We start from the raw sequence: 12275 nt of genomic DNA on the forward strand, positions 1-12275 counted from the left end.
GGTCCTGCCACAAGATTTCTATTGTTAACTGACATCTCAGAAATGTTTCCCATGTGTGTGCCCAGTGATGTACTGTCATCCCAGCCAGGGTGAATTCTGCCTAGTCTCCACTATCATCCGCGTTAGACTCGCCACAGTTGTACTGAAATAAGAGGTTATTGAAAACAGATGGACAATAGTTGGAAAGTTTGATTTGGAGAGTGAAATATGAAGCCTTTCTTGAAAAACTGCAGTTGTCTTAGTGGCTACTTTGGGATAAAGTGAATGGAACAATGGAAAGTATAATATATTAATAGAAAAATATAATACACAACAAAGTGATCTAACGACTCCTTATTTTCCACTCTGTGAAAACTTGTGATACATCATCTATAGCATTGATATTAACTCCTGGTGTTGGAGGGCCACCCTGTCTTCTTGTTTTCATTCCATCCTGGACTCTTGACTAAATTACTTTACTTGAATCAGCTGATCAGTGGACTGCAGTCCTCCAGGACCAGGAGTTAATGTCACTGGTCTACAGAGTGGGTAGCTGACTCATGACACCAAAAAATGACTTATATGGCCTATTAAAAAACATCATGAACAAATTTAGCGCACTTTTCTGATCTGCATCACGTCTTTTCACAAAACGATTTAGGGTTTAATATGAAACACCTAACCATACTATGGAAATTGTTTCAAGGGAAGCCCTTTGGACACAGACTGATGATGTCAATGGACCAATAAGCTACCTGCAACCAAACGAGTGAGGCAGGCTGATGGTAACATCTTCTTACAAGGACTGTCTTCATAGGAAAGCAATGCACTTGCCATTAACGAAAAACAGGTATCCAGTAGGGAAAAAACAAGAATGTTACCTTTTGAGCTCTTTTATTCTGACTTTAAATTGATCCACAGCTTCACATTATACCAGGGCTACCAGCTGCCCTGCACAGAAAGTCTGTGGTTAAGAGTTATAACAAACCCCTTGCTTAGGCTGCATCGCCAGCTGACCTGCCTCCTGCAGCAAGAAATGTGCAGAGTCTTTCAACCATCACCTTCCCACACTGCCCTTTCCTCAGGCTTGATCCGTGGTGCCAGCCTGGGAGTCTACACAGCTGGAAAAGCTGTCCAGTCCATTCTCCTTTTCACAAGGGGATACTGCTCCCTTCTGATGTTGTTTTATCCCACTCTAGATGTGCTGCAGATGTTAAAAAATTTGGATGATCAATGGAACTTTGAGGTGAAGAGTGAAAGAAACTGGGATAAAAGAAGAAAAAAAGCATATTTACTTTCCAAGTTACTATTGCCTAATTCACAAGCCACTTTTTAATTAGCAATGCTCTGGGTGTGCACTTAATTATAAACACATGACAGAACTTGCTTTCATCATTCAAAACTTAGACTGACACAATAACAAAATATTCGAATTATCAACTCTACATGATGACAAACAGGCAGTAAGAAACTCCTAGTTTATCAAGAAATGAAAGCATGACTGTACATTTGGAAGGGATAAAAACTTTCCGCTTAAGGGTGACTCAGAATACGGAAACTTTCTTAATAAATAAAATTGTTCTAAAGAGATATCAGGGGAGAACAGAAATCACCCATCTTGGTACAGAGCTAGAGCTAATGTTTAAATCTGTTCGGGATTTTAAGAGCTTAAACAGGCTTTTTTGGAGAACAAAGTCAAACCAAGTAAACAATTCAAATAAAGCAATGAATGAACATAATGAACCAAAATGAAAAGGCACTGTTATCAGGTGCTGATTATTAAGGAACTATGGCATAGAGATGTTGACAGAAAGGTTTTGATTTCAGAGGATTAGGGTAGAGACTCAGGTGCACACCCATGGATTATGAGTGTAATGCACATACCAGCTTGTACAGTAGGTGTTAGTGTTACTGATCTAATATACAATTTCATCCCCCATGGATTTCTGTCTATAATATGTCTAATTATTGTATAATTCAGTCTATTTTGGTCTATAATACGACCTAAGTATATCCTGGTTTTCTAATAAATTCTAACTGACTTGACTGTGGAAAAAATAAATTTTCTAGCTAAAGAAACTAAAAAAAAAATGCAGAGTAGCATTAGCTAAAAAAGAATATATAAATGCTAATTTATTTTCAATCAGTTTTACTGCACTTTGTTTTTGTTTTTTTAGAAGCTCTCATTTGCTCCTGTCCCTGGCCCTTGCTCGGAGCAGAAAAGGCTTGATTCATGGGTCTCTGTCAGCGCCAGTGTGAAATTTGGCGTGGCCTGCTCACTCCTGCCCAGTCAGGCTTGCAGAACAGTGATGGGCTCACAGACCGTGCCAGCGCCAGACTGGCATTGATTAATGCGCCGTCTCCCAGTGTTCTTCCCATTAAACACACAATGCTCTGCTAATGCAACCTTTTAAAAAAAAATCATATAATCAAGAGCCAGCTGGCTTACGAGAGTTTGTGCAACTTTTCATTGCAGGAGAAAAAAAGGGCCTGTTTTATTATTTTGCCTGATATAACTGTACCATGGTGTTATCATGTGAGAAATTACAAATCATTTATTAGAACAGACAATCTGACACAGGGAAAGTTAAGCTCATAAAAATCAAAGGCTTAAAAAGGCTGTGCGGGATGGAATACAGAATGGACTCTTTGTTACAGTCTGTCTAGCACAATAACACTTTTGCTACAGTATTATTACAGTGGAAAGGTTGCTATGATTATACAGTAATCCCTAAGAGGAAGGGTTTTGATTGTACAATAAAAAAGAACGTATGATGTATTTCCAGTAATCAAGGAAAGAAGGTACCACATCATAGAGCACCATGTTCTGCACATTTAAAATTTCATTTTTGGAAAAAAAAAAATACATTGGAAGTTTATTATAAATTGTTGAGTGACAAAGTACAACAATTTCCTGTTAATTATAAGTATTTCAACATTTCAAATGAGATTCATCACATTAAGTTCCCAAATACATTATTGTCAGTCATAAATGATATTAGAAATGATGTGCCATGTTAAATTTATACACATTTTGGAGTGAAATCTAGAGCTAGGACTTGGATAGCGCTCAGCGCACAAGGGGGTTGGTTAAGCAGGTTAGTCTCTAATCCTTGGTGGTCCTTTGATCAAAAAATCACCAACTCAAAGCAAATTGCCTCTTGTTTGAAAGGCAGCAAATAGACATTTGTTGAGAATGTTAAGGTTTTCAACCACAACACAAGGTTCTTATAGGCCCATGCTGATCACATTAAGTTAAAACACACTGACAAGCACCACATCACCTGACACATGAGTAGCGGCCACCCCTGGAATTAAAGACCAGCAATTCAATAGGCTTTAGATTGTACAGCATTGCTTCTACTGGCAATTTTGGAAGAACAATCCCCCTTGACACTTAATTTTTTTAATTCAATTTAATAAATTTGATAGAATTTTGGAATTAAAATAAGAAAACCATTCATACAGCTTGCAAAGACCAGAGGCTGCCACTTCTGTTTTCAATTGAACAATCTAACTTGCTAAACAGGACCACAGTCTTTAACAGTTTAACAGTGAAGGGAAACTTATCTGCTGGATTGCTGGACTGTGCCTCTCTAGGATATGGATCAGGCACCATTTTATAAATTCTCATGTAGCAACCTTTAATCATCCTGTCAAGTGCATGATAATGTGTTTTACTCAAGTGCATGATAATGTGTTTTTTGTCTCAAATTTGTGCTTCATGTTGTTCCTTCTTGAAAAACATGCAAGATTGCGCTTAAAAATACACCCTTGGAAGTCCCATTCCTGCTTTGAAAGTTTTCTGAAAAAGTAATTACTGTGCACATACTGTAATGCAAAGCACTGTAATTGTCTGTTCTTGTACATATGTATGCTAAAAAGGTAGTGCCTGGAGGTGCAATAGAAAAACAGCTGCTATTATTAAAATGTAAGACATTCTTTGGTAAGAATGAAAGTGGTATTTTAGGTGGGATAAATAATGAGATAACTAAATTATTTTCATGCAGTTCAAATCCAGCAGTAATGTTAGAATATGGTGTTTTGAAAGGGCAAAATGGGGACTACAGAAGTGCATAAAACCTTAAGTGTTAGGCACTCTAACTTGGTTAGTTACGGTGACACAGTGGTTAACATCACTGCCTCACAGCACTGGGGTCCTGGGTTCAATTCTGGACCTGGTGGAGCTAACTGTGTGGAGTTTGTAGTTCTCTCTGTGTCTGACTGTCCAGTGATGAGCTGGTGTCCCGTTCAGGGTGTACCCAGCCTTGCACCGGTTATTTGCCAGTACAGAATCCGACTCCCCTCTGGCCCCGAATGAGAGGAAGCGGTTAGAAACTAAACGGATGGGTTAGTCAAAAGACCTTCACGTGGCAAAGAGGAGGCCAAAAGAAGAACGAAAAGTCAAAAATAATAAATGGAAATGAAAGCAGAACCTTTCATGGAAAGTCAAAGCAGAAGCGCAGATGAGCAATCCAGACCACTGTTCCCTTATGAGTTTCTGCTGCAAACAAGGCGACAGAAAAACCGAAACTCAAATCATTTTTAAATGCAAAGGCGCAACCACACCTCCACTTCTCTAGTGTCGGAATCTCATTGCATTTCTAGAGCTCTTTCATCAGTATTTAGAAGACCTGTAGAAAGCATAATATTGGTCCAGTTAAGATAATAATTAGTTCAATAAGGACATCAAGCGTGGAGATAGAGAGAAAGCACAACACAAGAGTTGTGTGTCAGCTATCTAGGTTAACTTTGTTGTTATTTTTGATGTACTGTATATTGCTAAAGTCCACCTACAGTATGTCTTTCACATGAGGTATATCCACACATTGTATTGTTTACCATTTTTCTTCATTATTGATACTTCTGTATTCCAATTACATCATAATCACATGCTTATGCAATACGAGGTCCGATTTCTGTGCAATTTGTTCTTAATACTATTAATTTAGTATTAGTATATTACTATTTATATAAATAGTATTTAGGCATAAGCACCTAATTACCTGGTCCTGTCATAATTTGTTTTTTGTTTTTTCACTCTACTCTCTCTTGCGGATCTTGTTAGGATCCTCTCCTCTTCCATTTTTCTGTCTAAACACTTGGTCACATTTAAACATTAAAAATGTTTATGATGTTTATCCTTGCCCCCGGCTTTGGCTCTTTTAAATCAGATGTAATCCATCATGTCTGGATAACCAGTTTCAATCAATGAATTTCCTGAAGCAAAGATATAGAGTTGCTCTATAGAAAATTGATTAATGCTTTAATATCCATATACTGTACGCCTATTGTCATACAGAAAATGCTTATGCAGCATATAATTATGTTTGATTGTTTGTACAAGAGCAATTCTTCCAGTCTACATGTAAGGACACTACAAAATACAATTGTAACACTTTAATGAAAACCAATTTTATATTAGTCTTCTCACAATGTACAGTCTTGAAGACTGGTACATTTAGGATGATTGGGAAACTAAGAAAAGAAACAATTGTATTAATTTCTGCATTGTCTTAGGCAGAGATGTGCAAAATGACATGGAACAAGTTTAGACTTGGCCCAGGATTTCTAGTAAGCTAGATCGACCCAGATACATTATTTCCTGATTAATCAAGTTATCAAGCACTGTGCACTGGTCAGTCAGTTTTATCAGCAATGCCTAACATTACCAGATTGCTGAAAAAGCTGTAAAATGCCAGCTCTAACCCAATGAGACCCACAGGCATCTTCTAGCATGTCCAGGCAAAGAAGGTATGAAAACACCCTACCCTCGATGTCAGCTTGATGTGAACATGTCACATCTCAGATTTAAACCACTTTTCATATGGAAGCCCTACACAAGAGACTCAGAAGCAAATCTGCTTCACGGTGGATACAAGCAACCTTTTAAATCCTTTCATGGAAGCAAAAAAATTATTGGAATTTTTTCTTTCAGCACTGCAGTTTACACCATAATCACAATTCACATACTGCAGTGTACACTAAAACTGCAGTATGTGAATTGTGATTATGGTTTGACAGTTCCAGACCACTTTTGGAACCCCAATAAACAACATTTTTAATGTGCTGACAGAATGGGTATTTAAAAATAAATAAACAAAAATGTTTATTTCTAACCATCACAGTCTCTTCTAAAAACTACAGATCGAGGATTGAAATTTACTCTGATTAGCTGTCTAACATGACTTTCTGATTGTAACCTAAAGTGTAACCAAAACTGTCTACTTTACCTATGATGAGATGTAATTAAATGCCTTAAGTATTCATGAAAACAATGTTGGAAAACAAAGGGGCTAAGATTAATATTATTTCTTCCTCAAGGGTACAGCTGAATTCCATTATGAGCAGTTAGAGCAAAACAGCACTCAGCAAGCACAATGCATGCATATTATGTGTGAACACTCAACTAGGAAAAGCTCTGATGTCATCATATCCTCCCTGTCAATGTTGTTGAGATTTAGGCTGATGTAACCCTCACAGGGGAGTTGTATACAATTGGATTTAAATACTTAATGAGATCATGTGGTCTCTATTGAACTTGCATGCCTCCTACCTTTGTTTAACAAAGATCCCCACATTGTTCGGACATATTGAGGTTAGCCCCAAGCATTGACAGTCAGTTGAGGGTTCCCAAGACCTAAAACAGCAGCCAGGCCTTTGTTAAAGAATATCAATATTAAAACAATGAAAGCAACTCTTAAAGCCTCCTGCCCTTACCAGAAACATATCTTCCATTCCCTGCCAAAAGTCTTCCTTTGCAGGAACCAGCCTGTAATAAACTTAATTTATACTTTAATACCAGATAAAAATCCCAATCCTAACTGCATTGAAGAATTAAATTTCTTAATTATAGAAATCTGATCGCTACAGCCATGTCCAAACTGACAATGGAAAACTTGTCCCATTGATGGAACTTGAGTAAAAGATACAGCAGGCACAGGTCACAGAACCTGTGAGCTATGTTAATCCATTATTGATTAATGGAGAGGCTACAGTATACTGGCAATTATATTATAAAGAAAATCATTCAAATCCCAGCCTTTTAATGCGTGCTCCTAAAGATGAGATAAAGGTAACATGTACAGCCCTATTTGGTGCACATGTTTCCATTGGGATTAAATGCGTTGTTCCATATCTAGTTCAACATCAAGTACAAATCATTAAAACCATCTTAATGAAGGAAATGTGATGCTCCCTGTAGCTGAATTACCACATTCTGAAGCAGCAATGATCAAGCCGAACCAAAGCTGGGCTGTATGCTTTCTAAGGAATAGCCAAAAAATATTAACTCTGATAGCACATAATAAACAAAACCTCTCACGGTAATTTAATTGTTAAATATTTACTTCAGATTTCAATGCTACCATTGTGTCTGTGGTGTAGGGTCAGATTCTTTAGGGTCCCCTGTGATACAGGGATGAAAGACCTGCAGGGTTTTTTTAATGCTTAAACAGTTAAGTTCATATGAACACTGTGATATAACAACATATTTTACATTTACAGAAATCCCTTAAGAGCTTTGTAACAAAGCACAAATGCCATTTACTTACTGAGCTACCAAACCCCTATTTTTTATACCATGAAATGACAACAAAGGAACGTCCTTCTGTTTTGTGCACTTGTGTGAACAGAGTAGAATTGAAAGTGTCTCATGTGTGGCTACAAGAGAAGATGACAATGTGGCTCTTGGTTGATCACAGTGATATTATTATCTAAAAATGTAAGACATAAAACAGCTTAACCTTACTTTACAAAAATAGTATCAATTACAAAAACTGATACATTTGTAATTAAATATCTCCAACAGGATTTTCCCTGGACAGAAACATAGTTCTTGAACAATAATGACCAGTTGACTGGGTCTAGTTTAATTAAAAACATAATACAGTATGGATTTTAGCAGAAGAAATAGGGACCCACACTAGCCTTAATGAGAAGCAGTCCATTAGGATTTAAATTTAGAAATAATGTTTTTCCTCATGACAGGAGTAAAAATGTTTGGTAATTGGACTTTACATGAAGCAGAGAAAGCCTGTAGAATTTGTGATTGACTGGGGATCACACACTTTTTATAATACAAATAATGACATCAGATGATTCAGGTTTCACATTTTTTACATGCTTTTGTTACAGTTTTAGTGACTGTGGATACTAAAAAGAAACATCTGCCATGTTAGTAGGAAGTAAGGACTAAGGACTTGCTTTAGATTGTAAGACCCAATAAAAGCACATTACAGATTAAAATACTTCATCACAAGATAAGGCAATTTAGTACTTTCGCTCACTAAAAGCAAAAAGGTTGTATTTCTTCCTCTCAACTATAATAGTAACTGGTCTGCAGTAAGAATATCCCAATAGTCTATACTATTTACAGGCTGATGATAACATAGTGTTTCTCTTACTTTTCTCTTCCAAACAAATGCATCTAACTTATAACATCTAACATCTAACTAATTAATTGCTGAAGTCACTTTTATTGGTTTAAACATTTTTTTTAAAGGTGTGTCCCCAAACACAGATATAAATTAGTATTATTCTAAGGCAAAGTGCTAAATGTAATGGTTCCATCACTTAGTGAAGACCATTCACACAGTTAGACCAAGGCAGGGCCCGATCAGCACCAGGATGGGGGATTTCTAAGCAAAAACAAATTACTGTCGCAGGACCAGTATACCAACAGCATTCCCCCATCTGGACCAGAATTTCTAAAACCAGTGCAATGTACAGTGACAGCAGACACTGCGCTGCAGGGCGTGCTGGGACGTACAGTGATTAATCCAAGCCCTCTCCTATCAGGGGATCCTGATCACAGGGAGGTATTAATACCATCCATTCAACCATCCATTTTCTCACTGCTTCATCCAATGCAGGGCTGTGAGGTAGCCGGAGTCTATCCCGGCAAGCAATGGGTGCAAGGCAGGGTACACCCTGAACAGAATTCCAGTCCATCGCAGGGAACACACAGATACAAACGCAGACGCGCACACACTCACACCAGGGCCAATTTTCCCAAAGCCAATTAACCTACAGAACCAGTACATCTTTGGACACTGTGTAGAAACCGGAGACCCCAGAGTTAACCCTCGCTAACATGGCATTCAAAGTCGTTGTTGATAGCACCCCAGGAAATGGACCCAGAGCTACTGTATGAGGCAGCAATGCCTCCCCCTGTACAGAGCTCTGTTTTCTAAATACCTTAGAAACCACAAAATGCACTCATCCATGTGGACCAAATGGTAAATACTCATGTCCCAGTAAACTAATAAAAAGGCTTTAAAAAAAAAATCTCACTAATTAAACTGTTAAATTAAGAAATCAATTATCCTAAATATGAAGGTTATTTGCACAAAAAACCTGGATGAATATGCTTTAGAAAGTTCTTTTTTTCTTCTTTATGGAAATAATTATTTATCTTATTTGGAAAGTATGTTCTAAACCTAAAGTCCAGTCTTGGTTCCTAGAAGAATAATTGGAAATTATGCCATCTGAAAAGCTTTAGCTGTTCTGCTAAAAGACTGCTAATGTGCAGTATTTCAGTCCAACTTAAAAAGGGTGTTGTAGAACATTGTTTGTGACCCATAAACCAAGGCAAAGATGATAGTTTCTACCTCTAATTAATCAATTGAGAATGGTGCTTTGTTCCCAAAGCATACAAGCATGTTCATGTAATTTTTAAGTAATCTGTTCACGTACAATTAGAAGAGTACAGGTATGTCTTTTAATCACTGTTGTGTTTGTTGTGTTAATCAAATTCAGCCACAACAAAAAAAGTTTACACAGAGAGTTATTCACAGTGGTTTGAGAATGAGACGAGTGCCGAATATTTCCTCATTTGGATACTGGACTCTGTCCCAGAACTCGAAGACGACTGTGAAAAGACTGAGTACTCAAAAGCCAACAGCCTTACTGTGATGTCCAGAAGTTCACAAGTGACACACGGGGTGTTTTCCCAGCAGTGAACGTATACAGTACTAAAGCATAAAGACAAAATGACTTTATTCACTTGTTTAGCTCTCAGGGAATCAATTATGGTGAGGCGGGCCACTGCTGAATGCCAGTAATGTATGACTGAGGAACAAGAAAGGAGCGATTAGTTCTGTACCGAATGACCAGAGCAATTAAGAACTTGGATAAGCATTCATTAAAATTGTCTCTACATTATTTAGTACACGGACACTCTAATTAAATGTTAAGCACGGATTTTCCCGAAGACCATGTGTGTGCGCATGACATTAATTCAACGCCTGTCAAATGTATTTTATATACAGTAGCGTTCCTCGTAAATCCCAGATGTGTTCATTAATCTTACATATTTTTATCAATCCGATATTTATCATATCCGCATTTATATGTTAAGAATACACCCAGGAAGAAAGCAAAGGCTGTTTCAAAACATATCTGTTCTTACCAGCAATACTGTTCCTTAATGCATTAAAAGGTGAACAGTATTAAAATGTAATTTGCGGAACAAGATTACACCAAGCGTTCTCCTTCAGAACAGACGTTTGCTTCTGAGACTTCCAACGGTAAAAATAGTACATTAATTCGGGACACAGCCATCAAATATACGACCCTAGCATTCAGACATTTTAATAAAATCAGAAATTGAAAAGAGAGAGAAACTCAGGTGATGTCCTACACAACCCCCAGTGTGAGTTGGATGGCCGACGGATCCGCTGGCACTGTACTAGCGAGAAGCGTTTTCCGCTAAGCAAGCCAGTCACAAGTGACAGATCCGAAGTTCAAGAGAATTTCTGCACTGAGTTTTTAAATTAAATGGAAATAACCATATTGTAATACATAGACCTACATATAGTTATTATATATCAGAACTAGTCTAGACTGGTGGAGGACTATAATGTCCAAAAAAAGAGGTGGTCAAAATAGGTTGGTCTCTTTATATATACTGTAATGGGATATCTCTACAATAAACGTTTGTTTAAAATTCTGATGTTAGAACATTTCAGTAGCTAATAAAACGGAATTCTAGAACTACCTACTAAATATAGCTACATACAGTACATACTTTTAAAGGTAAGATTCTTACCTTGGTTTACGTTACCGGTGTTCTGGAAGTAGAATATCACAAGGACAAAAGACCCCAAACACGTAGCCAAAACCATCCGGCAGATCTTCGGTTTTCTCATCCTGAGCTTCCTTTGGGCTGCAGATCTTAGTTCCTGACGGGTAGCTCATGCGAAATGTTTGGGTGTGCTTTATTACTCCTGCGGAGATGACAAGTTTGAGGGGACCTCTCTGCCTGCAGGTCATCTTCTTAAAAACTCCATGATCCGGACCACAACGAGTCCCCTACCCCCGGCCGGCCGCACTCGTAAAAAAAAAAAAGATCAACTTTGTACAAGACAAAACCACCATCCGATATTCACATGTATGGTTCCCACGGTCTTTTAAACGAGGCTTTAATTACAGCATACAGTATATTCCTCTGCCTTTGCACAAAGACGCTAAAGTTAGAGCACCTTTTCCCGTTAACTCTAAACTTCCCCGAACATGGCAGTGCTACAGAAGCTCCCATCACCCTACAGTGAGCTCTGAAGTTGCCACCCCCTTTCAATGAGTTACTAACTAGTAGTCAATGAACGTACGTGGTTACTCAAGGTGGCTGCTCGATAGTACTGCAAGCAATCCCGAACAGTACATTTCACCAGTGCAATGCAAACTTGTTTTATGTGACAGTACATTTATGCAATCTTAATTTTTATGCACAAAACGCTTCATCTTTAAATATCACTTGCGATGCCTTATTTCATATAAAGCACAAAACGTTGGCAGTCCAATTAGATTGTAAAACGAATTGAAATGGTATTTATGCTCTTCTTGTTGCAAAAAACTGCACAAAGAAAGATTTACTCTGTCTCTTGATTTTTAAATGACCGAAAAGAGCTCTTTATACGACATCAACTTTAACGTGTTGATTGAATTTGCTAAAATAACGATGTCTACATACATCGTTGAATTACGTCTACAAATGTGTTTTTTTTTTATTTTCCGAGTTGAAGATCCCCCTAGTGGATAAAACGTGTAAATAAAGATATATTTTCATCTAGAACCTGTTGTCGTGCGCTTGCATATGATGTATAGTATAGGGCCTTATTAGATTAGTCCTTTTAATGTCACACTTCTAAAAATTACTCTAGATTTCTCCGACTATGTCCCTTTTGTATTTACGCACAATTATTATAAAAAAAAACATTAGAACTGAAGACAGTGCCAATTCAATCGCTGCTTTTCATATAACGTAGGAAGACTAGAATCTTACAAGCATTCAAATA

At 37.6% G+C, this 12275-nt stretch overlaps 1 protein-coding gene across 1 annotated transcript in view; it reads right to left on the reverse strand.

Annotated features, from left to right (window-relative positions):
• chst13 (carbohydrate (chondroitin 4) sulfotransferase 13) overlaps positions 1 to 11549 on the reverse strand; it is a 42085-nt gene extending 30536 nt beyond the window's left edge. The window contains exon 1 of the mRNA XM_088636761.1: positions 11030 to 11549. Coding sequence (XP_088492887.1) covers positions 11030 to 11129 — 100 coding nt within the window. The 5' untranslated portion in view covers positions 11130 to 11549. The remainder of the gene's footprint in view (positions 1 to 11029) is intronic.
• Between the last annotated feature and the right edge of the window lie 726 nt (positions 11550 to 12275).

This window comes from Lepisosteus platostomus, chromosome 6 (genome assembly GCF_059453375.1).
Source record: "Lepisosteus platostomus isolate fLepPlt1 chromosome 6, fLepPlt1.hap1, whole genome shotgun sequence".
Classification (NCBI taxonomy): domain Eukaryota; kingdom Metazoa; phylum Chordata; class Actinopteri; order Semionotiformes; family Lepisosteidae; genus Lepisosteus; species Lepisosteus platostomus.